Below are 16,854 nucleotides of genomic sequence, written 5' to 3'. Positions count from 1 at the left end.
CCCCCGCATTGGCAGGCAGATTCCCAACCACTGCACCACCAAAGAAATCCCAGTAATTTTTCTAAAATACATAGTAATAGGTGGCAAAGTCACATACACACCTCCACATTCTTTGTGTCATTTGCCTGAACTAACAGCTATAAGAGAGGGATGAAGAAGGGGTGAGGTGTTCAGAGCTTGGGGAGATCGCTTCTGGTTGGGGTGACTAGGGAATCTCCGTGGGAGAACCACATTTGACCTGAGTCTTGATGTGTGATTTGGGTTTTAAATAAGTACTCATCCTTGTGTTGGCAGCTCCCAGAGAAGCCTAGTACCTAGTAAGGATTGAAACCAAAAGCACTGAATTATTAATGAATAAAAAGTGAGTCTTTCCCCCAGTTTCTTTCTTTGAAAGAAAAGAAGTTTGTCCTTGTCAAGCCCAGGCGATGGAGAAGGAGGGAAAGTCTCTGGAGTCTTTTGAAGCTGACACAGCAGTCAGAAGCCTTTGAAAGTGTCCAGAGGACACAATCAGTTGCATCTACTGACTTGTTCTTTTCAGTTCACACTGAGGGTGCACTGGTTCATGAAAGAAAGAGTTGAAGTGACCTTTGCTTTGGGGACCTTTCCAAGTACATGGTCTTCTTTGATCCCCGTCCTGCAATGAATTTTTGGCCGTGTATAATATTAATTCAATAATTGTCTGCTTTTGAAGGTTGGGCATTAAAACAGCATGTTTTTATTGTTTCAATGTGATATTTGTGGGAATTGTTTATCCTTTAACAACAGCAACAACAACAGAGCACAAGACAACAGTGATGAATAGCTGCACTTAATGTGACATTGTTTCCAATTAAATTGCCCCAAAGTGAGGAAATTTAATTATATTTCTACCAAAAATAGTAAATACTAAGACTTCCTGTCTGGTAAATAATACACAGTTGATTAGAAAAAAGAAACAGATTTACCCATCTCCTTTTCCGAAATACAAATGACCAAATCACCAAGTAAATAAATACGATTTTTTGGTCATATACTTTTATTAGTTATATCTTATTAAAACCCTTCAGTGGCTCCCATTGCTTTTAGAATAAAATCCAAACAGTTTGTCATTACATGGTAGGTCCTATTCAGCACTTACTGGCCTTACTGCTTACCCCTCCCAGGCCAGCTTCCTTCCCTCATCCTGACCTCTATGAGGTCCCTGAAGAGGGAAGACCACACTCTCCCAGGTTGCATGTTCTTCCCTGCTGGTCTCCTCCTTGTTCTTCAAGACTCAGGTAGACCATTGCCTCCACTGGGGAGCCATCTCTGACTCTACCTCCACCCCTACCAAGCCTGGCTCTGGCCCGGGGGCACAGGACTGTGCCCTTGTGAAGGTGCCGTGCCCATAGGGCACAAGATGAATGATGCTCGTCTGGAGGTGTGCGTTGTACCCAGGACCTCCTATACTCTGGGAAACCACACTTCCTAGCAGTTGCCATTGTAGGATATTGTCTTTTTACTTATCTGTCCCCCACCACCGTCTGAGCTCCAAGAAGGAAGTAACTAAGTCTTTTATCCCTTTACCTCCTTTGCTGGGCTAAAGTGAAGCTCTCATTCATCAAATAGTCACCAAATGACTGAAAAAAATCCATTTGCATATATAATAAAAATATGGCAGGCTATGCTCAATGGGTGCCTCTTACATCGTTTAACGTGTAAAACCCTTATGTAGTTCCATTTTAATGTAGATCATTGTTGTTTTTCACAGTTAAGTGATGAAGGCTAAAAAAAATAATAACAAAAACAGTAATAGACCAGTGTGTTCAACCAAGCATTGGCCGTATTTTCCTCATTTTATAGTTTGGGAAGCTGATACTAAGTGTCTCACCCAAGTTCATGGAACTGTAAAAGGCTGGAGTCGGTATTTGAACCCAGGTCTTCCTAATTCTAAAGACTTTCAAAGCTCTCTCCACTATGCTTTATAAGGGAACATAATTTATGCTTACATAATTTTATAATAAAAACTGATGACTTTAATGACATGACACTTTTTAAAAAATAGTATTGGCTCTTTTCAAAAACTAGGACAATTGAATTCTTGCATTTTCCATTATGAGTATTTGCATTCACCAAGTACGTATTTTCCATGTGCATATTCCTGTGATTTTTTTTTTTTCACTTAATGGATACACTATCGTCCTTCTACTTTCTCAAACTGAATTTGAAAATAAGAATTGAGGATTGCATTTATTTTCAGGATTTAATCTTTATTCAGTTTAATCTGAAAATGTTTTTATTACATGAGCATTGTAAAAAAGGAGAAAATATAGATAAGCACACAGAAGAAAATAAAAATGCCTTATACTGTCATTACCCAGAGATAACTGCTATGAGGATTTTGAGGAATATCCTTCTAGGTCTATCTCTTAAATTAAAACTATATTATTGGGCTTCCCTGGTGGCGCAGTGGTTGAGAGTCCACCTGCCGATGCTAGGGGACATGGGTTCGTGCCCCGGTCTGGGAGGATCCCAACATGCCGCGGAGCGGCTAGGTCCGTGAGCCATGGCCGCTGATCCTGCGCGTCCGGAGCCTGTGCTCCGCAACGGGAGAGGCCACAACAGTGAGAGGCCCGCGTACCGCAAAAAAAAACACAAAAAACTATATTATTATATCTCACAAAAATCAGGCTGTACCACACTTATCTGTTTATTGATTTTGCTTTACTTAATGATGTAAATATATCATTAAACACATTCTTAATTTTATGTACTATTCCATTGTATAGTCATAGCAACTTATTAAATCAGTTTCTCAGTTTGGGACATTCAGATTATATTTATATATTTTGCTATTATAAATATTGAACATCCCATTTTGACCAAGAGAAAAGTAAGAGGTGGCATGAAAATTGTTAGAATTCTGCTCTTGGTAAATGCACTGTAGAAAGACATATTTTGCAAAATATCAATACATTATAAGTAATTGCAAAAACCATGAGAGGTCTGCATATCCATGCATACTTCTTGAGGGTAGAAATCAAGCCTTATTCATTTTTGCATTCATAGGAAAACACACTCAATGTTTGTGAATGAATCCATATTTTACCAGAACTTCAGTCCTCTATTTTTGCATTTTTACGTAGCGTTGCCATTTATTAAAAGGCATTTATTTTTGGCTTCATGGAATGGGCGGTGGCTCTTCTAAGAATCACAAAATTTAATGGAACCATCTGATCTTGAAGGAGTTAGTAAAAGCTGTCTCTTAGTTAATGAGAAATATGTGTCAGTAACCATACAAACATAACATGCGTGTAGAGGAGGTGAAGTCCAGGTTTGTCCCCTGCCTTCCAGGCAACAGATGCCTCCCTGCTGCCCTCTTATCCCACTAGCAAGGCTTTCCACCTAGAAGCAGGGGCCTCCTGAAGCACAGTAGGAAAGAGCTGGGGCTTTTAAAGCCTAGTCGACTTCTGGTTTCAAACCGCAGTGCAAATACTTATTCGTTATGTAAAAATTGTCAAGTTATTTCATTTCTCTGAGCTCAGTCTCTTCACCTATAAAATGTGAGTTCAAAATGGCCACCTCGTAGGGTTGTTGTGAGGTTTAAATGAACTAAAGTTTGCAAAGCAGTCCAGTCCCTTGAACACAATATGCTCCAGACCCATAGCTCCTATTACTGTAGTGTATGTGTTTGTGTGTATGTATACACTCATGTGTATATGTGTGTGTATGCATTTATATATTTGTATATATAGAATGGGGCAAGCTCTCACAAGTACAGTGTGCTATTCAAGTTTTCCATGTTTAAGGCTTTTGTTTGTTAAGTAGAATTATAAATGCACTTTAAATCTCATTTGCTAGCATTGTAATATTATTTGATGCAAACTTTTTTTTTAAAAAGCCATAAAATATAAAATGCTTTTCAAGGCAGGGTAGCATGAAAATAGTGTCTTCATAGCTTAACGTTGTATTTGAGCTATGAGAAATTTTCTGTAATTTCCTGAAAAATGTCATGATGCATTATGCATCAGTTGACCTACCTTCTTGAAGGTCAGTAGTTGTAAATAGCATTCATTAAGGTCACATGTACATTAACTCTGTGCTCTAACTATCTGCAGAAAAGTGACATGGAGATTATTTACTTCTTGGAAGATTATATGTTACAAATTGAACTGTTGACAAAGTTACGTGTGTTCCTAGAGAAGATTGAATTAGGTAGAATTCGAAAAATTTCTTTTGGTTATTTATCTAAAAGGAATGGCATATAATCATTGAGAAGTGCAAAGCAGTGATAGATCATTTCTAGTTAGTTTTAACATTTGTGGCAATCTTTACATTTGTTTTATTAAGATCTGCTACTCTGTGAGGGGAAATCACAACCTTAATATTGATTGTCTTCTGAGTCTGTCAGTCTTCAAGTTCCTCACGTGGTAGTCCTCAAATTACCTGTCTCAATACTTTTTAAAATGAGGTTCATAAACCTCAAGGAAGGATGTGGTGGATTTTTTTTTTTTTTTTTTTTTTTTTTTTTTGTGGTATGCAGGCCTCCCTCTGCTGTGGCCTCTCCCGTTGCGGAGCACAGGCTCCGGACGCGCAGGCTCAGCGGCCATGGCTCACGGGCCCAGCCGCTCCGCGGCATGTGGGATCCTCCCAGACCGGGGCGCGAACCCGGTTCCCCTGCATCGGCAGGCGGACGCGCAACCACTGCGCCACCAGGGAAGCCCAGGATGTGGTGGATTTATCAGTGTGCATTCACGGAAGTACTTTTGCCATGGGCTGTGTTAAACTGTACCAAACCTCAAACAATGGGAAATACTGGGTAAAAACCTAGTGACACTTTCTCTGCCACGCCCCAAGAATCAGCATGCTGTCTTTTCACTTCCATCTACATTTTTACTCATAATCCGTGGAGGTAAGACTGGGCCTTCTCCCTTAGGGCATGTGTCCCTTCTCCCAGGGTGGGCACATAGATAGAACAGCAAAGACAGAAGGAAACTCCTATCTCCTCCCCTCGGCTATCAGCACTGACTTTCGTGATTAGCTAATCACGAGACATGTCATAGGGAAAGGGTTGTCATGTTCTCCTCCTTTGTGCTTTTCCTTCATTTATTTCCTTTTCTTTATCCAGTTTTTTTCCTTTTTCCTCATGACACTCAGCGCTTTGCCTATTAATCTTTTGCAACTTGCTCTGCAAGGCATACGCATTCCTATGTAGGAGGTATTCACTCTCCATATCCATTCATTTAAGTGATGAGAAGTAAAGGACTTCGTGTGAGCTAAGTTTGTGAAGCTTTTACAACTTTTAGTGAGAAAAACGTGTACTTTTGAAAAGCACAGCCTAATTTGGTCTAAATGGCAGAATTTTTAAAAGTTTATTTTGCATTCCTCTGTAAATGGAGTCTAGGATTTGGAAACTAAAAGCACCTATTACATTTAATACCTTACTAAATTTAAGGATGAGAGGAATGAGTTTCCTCTAGGCAGGGATGGCACCGTCTTTATTTGTATGTCCAAGAGTACCTGGAACCAAGTAGATGAGAAGTGAATGTTAAAAATAAGTTTTTAAGTAAGAACACTTACCACTCCCTTAAAATGGAGACCACATTCTCATTCTTTATATGTGAGGATCCCTTGCATGTGAACTGAAGCGCTTACTTGTATTCTATGTGACTCGACGTGGACTCCAGATTTGTCACAGCCTGGCTTATAGCCGCAAGCTTGCAGAAACCCGATTCTCCTTCTTGGCCAGTGTTCCTTAAAGGATCAGTAGCTGTGATCCAGATCACATGTAGCTTGTAGAAAGGAACCAGGGCATGCGATTCATTCCTAAGGAAGGAAATGGGACCTCAACATATTGTAGTTCTGAACTCCCCATAATCAAGGAAATTATATTTTTGTTACTATTTTATTACATTTATTGGTAGCTTGTATTTGGTGTCTGAATATATGTTGATCTGGAAGACACTCATTGATTTTCAATCCAGATAATGCGCTTTATGGAGTGTATGTCCTTCTAATAAGATAAACTATTTTCAATACAAAATATAATGAAAACTTAGAAAACTTAGCGCAAATTAATAACTTATTCCATAGTCATTACACAGCTTTATGTCTGAACACCAAGTAGTGTATATAAAATTAAGTAGATTGTTATTTAAAAGATCCCGTCCTACCTTATAGAAGGGCAACCCTTTGGCAAGGTCATAGACTATATACAGAAGTACTGGTCCTTCTCTTTTTTTCCAAAAAATTCTGTATTTCAGCATCTAAAGATAAGATTCAGCGGCGGCTTTATAACATATTACTAAGCTATGATTATCAATAAGCAAAAGGAGTGTTTTAAAAATAAATTTCTAATTACAATGTAAATTTAAACTCTTAAACAAATTACTAATAAGCTTTTACAGAAGTATAAAGAAGAAAACAAAGGAATGAAAACTTGGTGGCAAGGAAATGTGAATTTCTTTTCAGACTCCTTCTTTATATTAATGCTGATGAAGTACCCACTGATTTCTACTATTTAAAGTACCCACTGATTTCTACTATTAAGGCAAGATAAACATAGACGTCTGACCAAAATTGCTTGCACTATTTAGGAAGTAGTCCTTTGGGTATTTTGCAGCTAATAATTTTATGTTTTTCTCAGTTTCTCAGAGTTTTATGTTTTGTGTACATGCATAAAACTCTAATGCATTTTAAGATAGTTTCATCTTTGAGGAAGAGATAGTTCACTTTAAACCATTCTCACTCTATACAAAGTGGGAGTGATTTTTGAACAAAATCTGCAAATGATATTGTCCAGAATCACTTTCCGTCTTTTAAAAACAGACTTGGGATTCATCAGACTCTAGGCTGAGGCAATCCTGTTCCTCCACCTGTATAGTTTATGTTAGCAGCTCACTTCTGAGATGCTTTGGCGGTCTTCTGCCATCTGGAGGACACTAATAGAATTGTCACTAGGTAGTGTAACGATGATGGAGTCTAGACCTGAATTAGAACACATTTTCTTATTCTGAATTTGTGGTTTTTGATAACGGAAGAATTGTCCTTTTATTTCCAAAGGAACACCCCACCCTACATCCTCGATAAACAAAAAATAGTATATAGTTTTAACAGTGAAAACTTCTGTCTCTAACTCTTACAAAGTTATTCATATATTGATTTAAAGAGTATATGTGTATATATATTTATGTTTCTCTGAATCATTCATATACCATTGCTAGCATAGCATACATATGCCAAAATATCTATTATTAAGTACTGTAATACAATTTCTTTCAATTTATAAGGTCAATTGTTAGTTTTGGGTGCCCTCCCGTGTTCTTGAGAGGAACTACAGACTGATAGAGACAAAAAGGCTTTTTGGTCATATTCTGATGCTGCTGCTTGCATGTTTTCGTTGGGTCCTGGAAACAGTTTTGGTAGTAGTGATGATTGGTTGACTTAAGTAAACTGCGTGGTCTCGTCTAGTGGTTTGTAACTTCTGGTATCCCTTTAAAGCAAAGCCTGGATTCTGTGAACATAATATGTGAGCATAATATGCTCTGCGAGCATAATCTGTGGCCTTAGAGACCTTTCTCTCCCTCTCTTTTGCAAATCTATCTGGCCTATGAAGAGATTATATTCATTACTTTGCTTTATTAGCACAGTATCATGAATTTTGTCATTTTTATCCTCACAGTCCAAATTATCACATTATGAATGTATTTCAGAAAGTATCAGAGTATTCTTTCTGATGGAACTCCATTTTTGGCATGAAGCCCAGCATGGGCTTCAATTCATTTTAAGAAGTCCCTGAATGAGTTTCAATATATTTTTTCAGCTGAGACAAACAAATCTTGTAATTGCCTGAAATTAATTGCTTAATCTATTTATGATGCCAAAGTGGGATTTTTGTCAGCAGGTCTGAAAAATATTGAAATAATAGGTTTAGTTGTTCTTCTCTGGTTTTCTGTGATAGGGAATTTTTAATTATTTTAAGGATTTTCAAACAATAAAACGTCTGATAATAGACCATCTTTTATCATTGAAATTCTCCTCATCCTGAGCTAAGCATATTTGTCAGGTACCCAACAAGTGTAATAAAGACACCATAAACCTGAAGATATCCTTTGTTCCTTTATTTTTGAAAACTGAATCAGTATGCCAGATATATTCAAGACAGTGTTCTGGGCAATACAGAAATATGAAGCTCTGGTTCTTATGTTTATAATCTACTAAAGGAGTTAAGACCCATTCAGAAAAAATATATATAATAGAACAGGCAATTATGCAATGAAATAATAGTGGTAAAACAAAACAGACAATTGAAAATGACAGAGATCACTTCAGCAGAGATCAAAGTGTGCATAACAGAGAAGGTTGCACTTGATCAAGACATTTCCTGAGTAGGAAGATAGACGTCAACAGATAGAGATAGGAGGTGTCGACGGAAAAAAAAATGCACAACCTAAAAGTTGAGCGTTATGTTTTATTCGGCAGACGTTCTAAGCACTTCAAGCCCAGGAGACAGGACTCTCAGATCACTCTGAGGGACTGCTCCGAAGAGGCAAAGGGGGAGCCAGGATATATAGGAGTTTTTGCAACAAAGACCAGGTAGTCAGAACATCAAAAGATTACCTACCGTTAATTAAAGAAAACCTGATATCTCAGGTTAAGGAATTTAGCATTTTCCTATGTATCGGAAGATGCACGGGTCTGGGCTCACTGCAGTCATTCCTTTGATATGCACCTCAGCTATCTGGGGTCAGTTTCCTATACATTGTCATCCTGAGTTTCCTCAGGGTGCACTGTTGGGGCAGCTGTAATGTGATGGCTTGACGGCGGCAACATCCTTTGTTTACTGATACGACAGGCAATATTTTTCATTCACAGAAGGAAGGAAGAAGTATCTCAGATACAGGAAATGGCATGAACAAAAGTGCCACAGCGGGAAAGTGTAACTTTTTACCCTTTATTAAAATACAACAAAAATGTTCATAGAATATGTTTCACTTGTTGAAATCCTAGAGGGTGACAGTTGTATCAATAACTGTACTTTTTTTTTCTCTGAAGTTTGTAGTTCAGAACCAGAAAATGTTCAAGCTGACCCAGAGAATTATACCAGCCTTCTTGTTACGTGGGAGAGACCTCGAGTAGTTTATGATACCATGATTGAGAAGTTCGCAGTTCTGTACCAGCAGTTAGAGGGAGAAGACCAAACCAAGCATGAGTTTTTGACAGATGGCTATCAAGACTTGGTAACTATAAGATCAATTGTTTCGTGTATTGTAGTTTAATTTTTAGGGTAAGAACTTAAAATGATTGTATGTATATTGTTGCCTTTCGTGACTTTAGACTTTGTATGAAGCTCTCTAGTGGGGCGAAGGGGACACAGAAGCTATACTTAACTATGTCAGAATTTACAGTGGTTGACACTAGGTTCTTACTAATGTTTTGAATTACATGGAGACCACAGCTTTGCCAACAGCAACATTGTAGAGTAGACACTTATGGAGGACTTAGAACTGGAGATCATCGAGTGCAGTCTCTCTTTACAAAGAAAAGGACTCAAAGAACAGTTAAATACTTTATGCTCTCACCGTTGGGGAAAGAATTGGGCCTGGAATGTCAGTGCTCTGATACCGTCGTATGTTGTTTCCCCATCATACTGAATCAACACAAGGGAAATAGAGTAGGGGAATAGGGTAGGGGTCTTGAAAGTCCTTTTCTTTTTTTTTTTTTTTTGCGGTACGCGGGCCTCTCACTGTTGTGGCCTCTCCCGTTGCGGAGCACAGGCTCCGGACGCGCAGGCTCAGCGGCCATGGCTCACGGGCCCAGCCGCTCCGCAGCATGTGGGATCCTCCCGGACCAGGGCACGAACCCGTGTCCCCTGCATACGCAGGTGGACTCTCAACCACTGCGCCACCAGAGAAGCCCAGAAAGTCCTTTTCTTCGCATCAAATTTCCAAGTAACAGATGTGAAGTCAATTGAGATAGAACCTTGGGGACATGAGGCAGGTAAAACCCTTAGGAAAGGATTCACGTCCTCTTGCTCCCCACGCATGCACAAGAATTAAAGAAAATAAAGTACAGATTCCTTCTGTGACCTGAACATCTCAGTATTAAGCTTTTCCCTGGTAGGGAGGTGTTGGGGTATAGCTGAGAAAACCCCTCAAGAAAGCCCCCAGTATAGGTCCAAGACATTGAACTCTGAATATAGACACTCACTGGGGTGTCACTCAAGCCCTAGGAACCTGCATTTAAACAAAAGCTGGTGTTGAATATCATATAAACAAAATAATGAGATTTGTAACAACTTTTTAATTCAGATGTCTAGAACAAAGACACTATGAATTGAGAAAGTTGTGGAATTTATGAGAATATACTATTTTTCACTTCATGATGATGTGAAGAAGATAATAATTCTATTTACATAGAAATTTTAAATAAATATTTAAAATACGAAATTTTCTAATACTAGATCTGATTTGTAAACAGAAAAAAAAAGTGTAGTTTTCCAGTATCTCCCTAATTCACAAATATCACAAGTTCTACTTAACAACATTGCATAGAATTTTTTCTCAGGTTAATAAAATATAAATTTTTCTACTGACAAATGAGAAAATCTTTTCTAAGGACCGAAGTCTGGTATGTTAGTACTCCTATGAGAATAATACACTTGTGTAATTACGGCCACCTTTCTTTTAGGGTGCTATTCTTAATAATTTACTACCCAATATGAGTTATGTTCTTCAAATAGTAGCCATATGCACTAATGGCTTATATGGAAAATACAGCGACCAGCTGATTGTGGACATGCCTTCCGATGACCCTGGTAAGTGACCCCCGATATGCCTTATCTAGATAAACGAGGCTAGTTTAATTTCTGAATGCATTGGTGCTTTCTCTCTGACTTTATATTCTTTTGGCCAAAAGATTTCCTTTTTAGTTCGGATCATCAGGTAATTTTGTAAAGCATGGAACTCATTTTTCATTCAGTAGATATGGTGCAGCACAATAAGTAAATTTATTCTTAATATTGAAGTTTTCTATTTGTAAAATAAGGACAGCAAAACCTATGGTAATGTCTGTACTGGCCACCAAATGAAAATAGCTAAGTAAATATAAAGTCTTTGATTTTGGAAAATAAAGAGTTGGTTTCATTTGTGTTTATTTCCTCTTTCAGCCCCCAAAGCATTTTGTAGTAAGTATATACGTGATTCAAGGATCATGTGAGGTACTTTGAAATATCTATACAAAGCATCTCAAAAGTTTATCTTAGATATTTTAATCCACTTTTTATAATTTGGTGGGGGAGGGGGAGCTTTCCTCTTAGATTTGCCAGTATTATTCCATAAAAGCAAACAAAAAAGTTGTTTCTAATTGTATTTCATTTGCATGCATCTTCTCTAAGTATTACAGGAAAATCTTTGATCTCAAGGCATATGCAATAATTGAATGAAGTACTGACCATCATAATTTGACAATTTACAAATTTACATAACTAAATTGAAGCCTTCCTTTTGTTAGTATAAGCATTTTTAAAGTGATAGAATGGAATTATATATATGTGCATATATGTGTATGCATATATATATACACATACACATCATGCACATGCATGTTCATAAATATATGCAAACATACATACATACATACATGTAAATATTCTTTGTTCATCCCTATCATGAGGCTACTCACTGAAATTTTCACAAGTTTTTAATGGCGATGGTTACAAGTGATATTAATTGTAGCATATTTTACTTTTACATATGGAAGGAAAACTGATGTCTGTTGATTTGCCTTTGTGGTCTATATGCCATAGCAGGGCTTTAATCTATTACAAGCTCATTCATTGATTACCTCATCATAATTGTTCTCATTAGTTGAACTTTTAAGTTAAAGAATATATGTCAGAGCATTAGATGTTAGATTATGGATCCTCCCAAACCACAGGCTACAAAACTTGCCAAGATATTTCCCAAGTTAGAGCATCGATGGCTAATGAATATTACTACTTTCATGATGGCAAAATCATTATTTAGTAATATTTCTTATGATCTGCCTCATGTCCTGGGTATAACCATCTTTCCTATTGCTTTTATTTAGCATTATTTTTCAAAATCAGGTTTTTTTTTTAAATGGAATGTGAGCTCTAAGTCTTATTGAAAGGTGAGTATCAAATTAACTGACCGTGATTTCACTGTACCATATCATGCCCCTCCATCGAATGTCATCCTTCACCAAAGTTCTCCATATTGATCCACGCCCAAAATGACATCTGTAGCAGTGCACCATTGACCGTGTTGGCCAATATCATATGTGAATTGTTTAAATGTGGTATATAAAAATCTCTAATATACTATTGTGTATTTTAGGATATGAATTATATTGAATACATTCACTTAACTTTACTATCTTGGCTTGATTATACCACTCTAATTTCTGAACATAAAAAAATTTCCCAGGAGTTTACAAAAAATAATTTTAGCTATTTATGTTGTACACTTTCTTACTCTAGCCACTATGCTAAAAGTTTAGACTTTCTGAATTTTTTTTGTTTTTTATTTTTGAGAGAGAAGCTTATTGCATATGGAAAAACAGATCAAATGTCTATTTTCTACAGAAGTGATTTCTGAGTGATCCTTTTAGACTGAGTCTATACTGGCACAAAGTATAACGTACTTGTATCATTTGTAGCACTTACACCATTTGTACAAAATAATACATATTATAACTTAATTTCTATTTGTTCAAAGGATCGGGACACCATTGAACTAATGAGTTGCTAGCTTGGACACATCATTTAATCTCCATGGATATCCCAGTCCCTTAGAGCATTTTGTACATGTTGTGGTAAAAGATGGTATTTGATTTGATATTTTACTATGATGTTACTCTTAAAAGCCAAGGGTTAAAAACTTAGTTTATTCCTTAGTTATTTCTACCAAAAAGTCCTTTGTCAAAAACCAATTTACCCAAAGTTTGGGCTCTTCCTATTTTTATAAAGAAAATTTAGTTCTTTCTTAGAACTCATTATTTCTGATTGTGAAGACTACAATGGCATTTCAGCCCATATATTTTCAGTTCATTATTGAAATTACATTACCTTAAAGATTGTTCCTATGGTAAATATATCACAGTAAAAGTCTTGACAGCAGTACTATCCTGTGGTTTAGTGTGATAGTACCTACAAGATTTGTAAATTTTATGATTTATGTGGCTAATATAGATGTAAATGGCTTTTGAGTTTGCTGCTTATTTCATGGTTTTTATTAGTACCATTTCATCCTGTTAATCATGTTGTTTCATTACCTTAGTAACATTGTAATGTAGCCTATTGAATTATTCTATTATTTTGGATAAGCTGTTTCCTAAATACTGTACTGTTTGTTGCTTTTGTTTAAAAGGAATGAAGGAGATCACTTATAATTGCCCTCATTCCTTCAGTCACAGATTTTAAATATTCTAATCAATATCTGTGAAGGAAAACTCAATCTTCCAAATTGTGCATTTAACTTTGGATAATTTGATTAATTTATCACTTGTGCATTTGAATTACATTTGCTGTTGTGTACAACAGTATCACCATAAATTAGTGTCCATTAAATTTATTATAAATCGCTGTTTTAAGATAAATGCATAAACTCATGTTCAGAAACAATTTAAATTTGTCGAGGAAACCTTTTTAAGGTGAAACAAAATGGATATTCTTTTTAAAAACTTTTTTAGAAATTTTTCTTTTTTATTTGGTTGTAACTAAAATAATTATGCTCGTTTCTATAATGTAGATCTAATTATGATATAGTTATAGAGGACATTATTTAAGTACATGTTTTAGGGCCTTGATAATTACATGTGTTAAGTTTAAATGCATGCTGAATTAGATCAACACATTTTCCTGTTTTGTGTGCTTTTCATTTGTATAACAGTTGTCTTTGTTAAATCACTATATGTTGCCCTTATTCAGCCTGTACCATACTACACTACAGGAGTTATTATATAATGATATTTAAAAATCACACTTTAAAGAGATTGCAGTTTACATTTCTTTTGCCTTTTTGCACTGTGAAACTTGGCTTAAAACCTTCAAACAATTAAATAAGCCTTGCTTGCCAGCCTACATCAGTGTTGCTTTTTTGTGTTATGGAATGTTAATGTGAGACTAACCCGCTCTTTTAGAAAATCTAACGTTGCATGTGCCTCAAAACAAAACCAGAACGAACCAATAGGTTTTGTTCTATTATCACATAAATGTGAATTTTAAGTGTTCAGTCCAAAAAATATATTGACAGTCTTCACTATTGGACTTTTTGCATCCTTCATGGAGTCTGTTTTGACGAAGTGAGAAGATTCTGTAAAGCAGTATAATTTTTGAACTGTTTAATATATGTGCCTGAGTCAGTGCCTGAGTCAGACCAGTGGCCACTAAAACATTAGTTATTATTTGCAAGAAAACAGCAGGCCAAAGTGTACCCATTCTGAGACCTTGTGCCAATCAGCAGCACTAGACCTTGAGTGCTCTGAGCTCTCAGACCCAGGAGTGTGGCTCGGATTCTCCAGGGAGATAGAAACAACGTTTCAAAATTATTTTATTTCAAAATTGTTCTGAAGAGGCTCAGCAAAAGACCTCTAGATTTTTCGGGGCAGGGCTATTAACGTGTTCCGGGGCAACCCCAGAATTTCGGTCAATTCAAATGATCTGAGTCTAGTAGGAAACCAAAATGAAGATCCTTCAAAGTGGGTTTTTACGTACCAACATGAAGGCACCCATACTTGGGGTATTCACCCATGAGTGTGCCATGAAATAAAGAAGGATCAAAGGGCTGCTTGGACCCATAGGTTCTGCCCCTAGGGCCTGAAGGGGCCCAAAGGAAACTTCTTACTTCTTGTTGCGGTAAACAGCAAAGCCAGTTATAGTAGAACTCACTGATCCTGATACTCGTTAGAGGGTATGATTGAGTAGAATTATGTATTTTAACTTAATAGGAAATATAATCTATACAGTTAAGTTATGCTCCGGTCAAACGATAAAAATTAATCAAATGCAATACACACAGAGAGTACTGAAAGAAAAGAAAATCAGTCCTCAGTGTCATAATTATATACGCCCCACCCCAACCCTGACAATAAAGAAGAGAATTATCTTTGCTCATTAAAAGTATAAAGTTAGGTGAAGTTAGACCAGTTTTTAAAAACACTTCTGTAAGAACGTTGAAGAGAATGGACTCTCACTGAGATGTTTTTCGGTAGCCCCTTAACAGAGAAAAATCTACTGTATAATATATATATATCACTTAACAAGCATTTGATTATGATTTGCCCTTATTAATGTTAAAGTATTTTAAAAGTACATGAAAAAGGAGTGACTCCATATAAAAACATTTTCAATAAAAATTATGTATTGTTCACATGCTGAAATGGGAGATTTTTACATGCATGAACTTCTCTAATTGTAGTTTTTAGAAAATCATATTAAAGGTTTTTTTAATTTCTCTCTCACAGTTTAGTTGCAACCCATTTTAAAATTCACATATATTGGTTTCCTTGGTGGGTATAGAGACGCAGTTTCAGACTATTGAAATCACTTTAATTTAAAAATGTGAAGAATAAAGAGCATGAAAAACAGGGTGGGAAAGGGTTTCACAGAGAGAAAAATAGAAAAAGGAGAACACTAATGATCCAAATGAAAGTTTTCAAATTCCTTCTTTTAACAAGAAAAAAATAATAATTGAGAGTTAAGATTTAAGACTATGATTGTTTCCCATGAATATTTTCATTTTTATAGCGTCGAAAATTATTCAGGGTAAGTAACTTTAAAATAATGAAATAGTCAAGAGTATTAATTTTATCTAAATCTTCATGGGGCCTGGGCTTACTTCTATGTTTTACTTGAGTTCTCGTCTAAATAGAATTCAAGCACATAACTCTATTTTATAGTTTTACATTTCTTAATACCTAGAAATTTTATCATAAAAATAAACTCAAGAAAGTCTATATTGTAAAACAGGCCTGGATTTGATAAATATTTAATGTTAGTTCAGTTCTGCCTTTGAAAATTCTATAGACTATGCATTTCCTTTGAGGATCTGTAGAGGCATAAAAAATAGAATATAAGCAGCTTTAGGATAGTGAAGAGCATAAACTTCGGAGATGGAATGAGATTCTCTAAAGTAATAGGCATAAGAAGGGCATCTTTGTAACAATGCTCAAGCCCTCACAGTTACCCTGTCTCCCATCTTCCTGATGCAGCTTGGATGAAGAGTGAGGAAAAGTGGTCCTCGAGCTCCTCAGTAATTTGGCAGTGGGGCTACATTCCTTGTTGGAGAGAGGGAACCAGCTCCTTATCTTTCCTAACATTTACGGACGGGTCTTGTTTTAGGATTGAGATAGCCAGGGACTAGAAATACGCTGATTCTAGCCAGTTGGGAAAATCAGACTTAAATGATCCTGGTCATTATATCCCTCGCATAGATGGCATTAGTTGAGTATCCCTGGGAAGAAGGTGTGGGGCTAACCCCGGTCAGTCCTTCCTGCTGCCAATCCAGACTGGACCTGCTGGAAAACATTCTTCCTTTTATCTGGTGCAGTACCCTGTGTACGAATACACGAGCCCAAATCTGAAGAGTAAAAAGACCTACTTGATCTTCAGTCAGAAGTGGACCTTGAGGAATAAGTAGTTGAATAAGAAAATAAATCCGTCAATTCTCCCCTGGCATTTTCCCAACTATGCTTTTATCAGCCATGCTAAGAATGAAAGTAAGTCTACACTGATGAAAAATTACTTGGGTTTCTTTACACCAGTAATATCAGCCTCACTGTCCCCTTCTCCCTTCTTAGCTTCAATCACAGTTAGGGTGAGAATAGGGAAGGGAGTTGGAGTGGAGGATAGAGATGAAGGTTTTGAGTGCAGTT

At 36.7% G+C, this 16,854-nt stretch overlaps 1 protein-coding gene across 1 annotated transcript in view; it reads left to right on the top strand.

Annotated features, from left to right (window-relative positions):
* Positions 1 to 16,854, top strand: part of PTPRZ1 (protein tyrosine phosphatase receptor type Z1) — a 177,919-nt gene that overhangs the window by 113,041 nt on the left and 48,024 nt on the right. The window contains exons 9-10 of the mRNA XM_024127941.3: positions 9,013 to 9,197; positions 10,648 to 10,774. Of these exons, the coding sequence (XP_023983709.1) occupies positions 9,013 to 9,197; positions 10,648 to 10,774 (312 nt within the window). The remainder of the gene's footprint in view (positions 1 to 9,012; positions 9,198 to 10,647; positions 10,775 to 16,854) is intronic.

Source organism: Physeter macrocephalus, chromosome 5, assembly GCF_002837175.3.
Source record: "Physeter macrocephalus isolate SW-GA chromosome 5, ASM283717v5, whole genome shotgun sequence".
In the NCBI taxonomy this organism is placed as follows: Eukaryota; Metazoa; Chordata; class Mammalia; order Artiodactyla; family Physeteridae; genus Physeter; species Physeter macrocephalus.
Note: the sequence above shows the minus strand (reverse complement) of the source record. Positions and strands in the feature narration are given on the sequence as shown.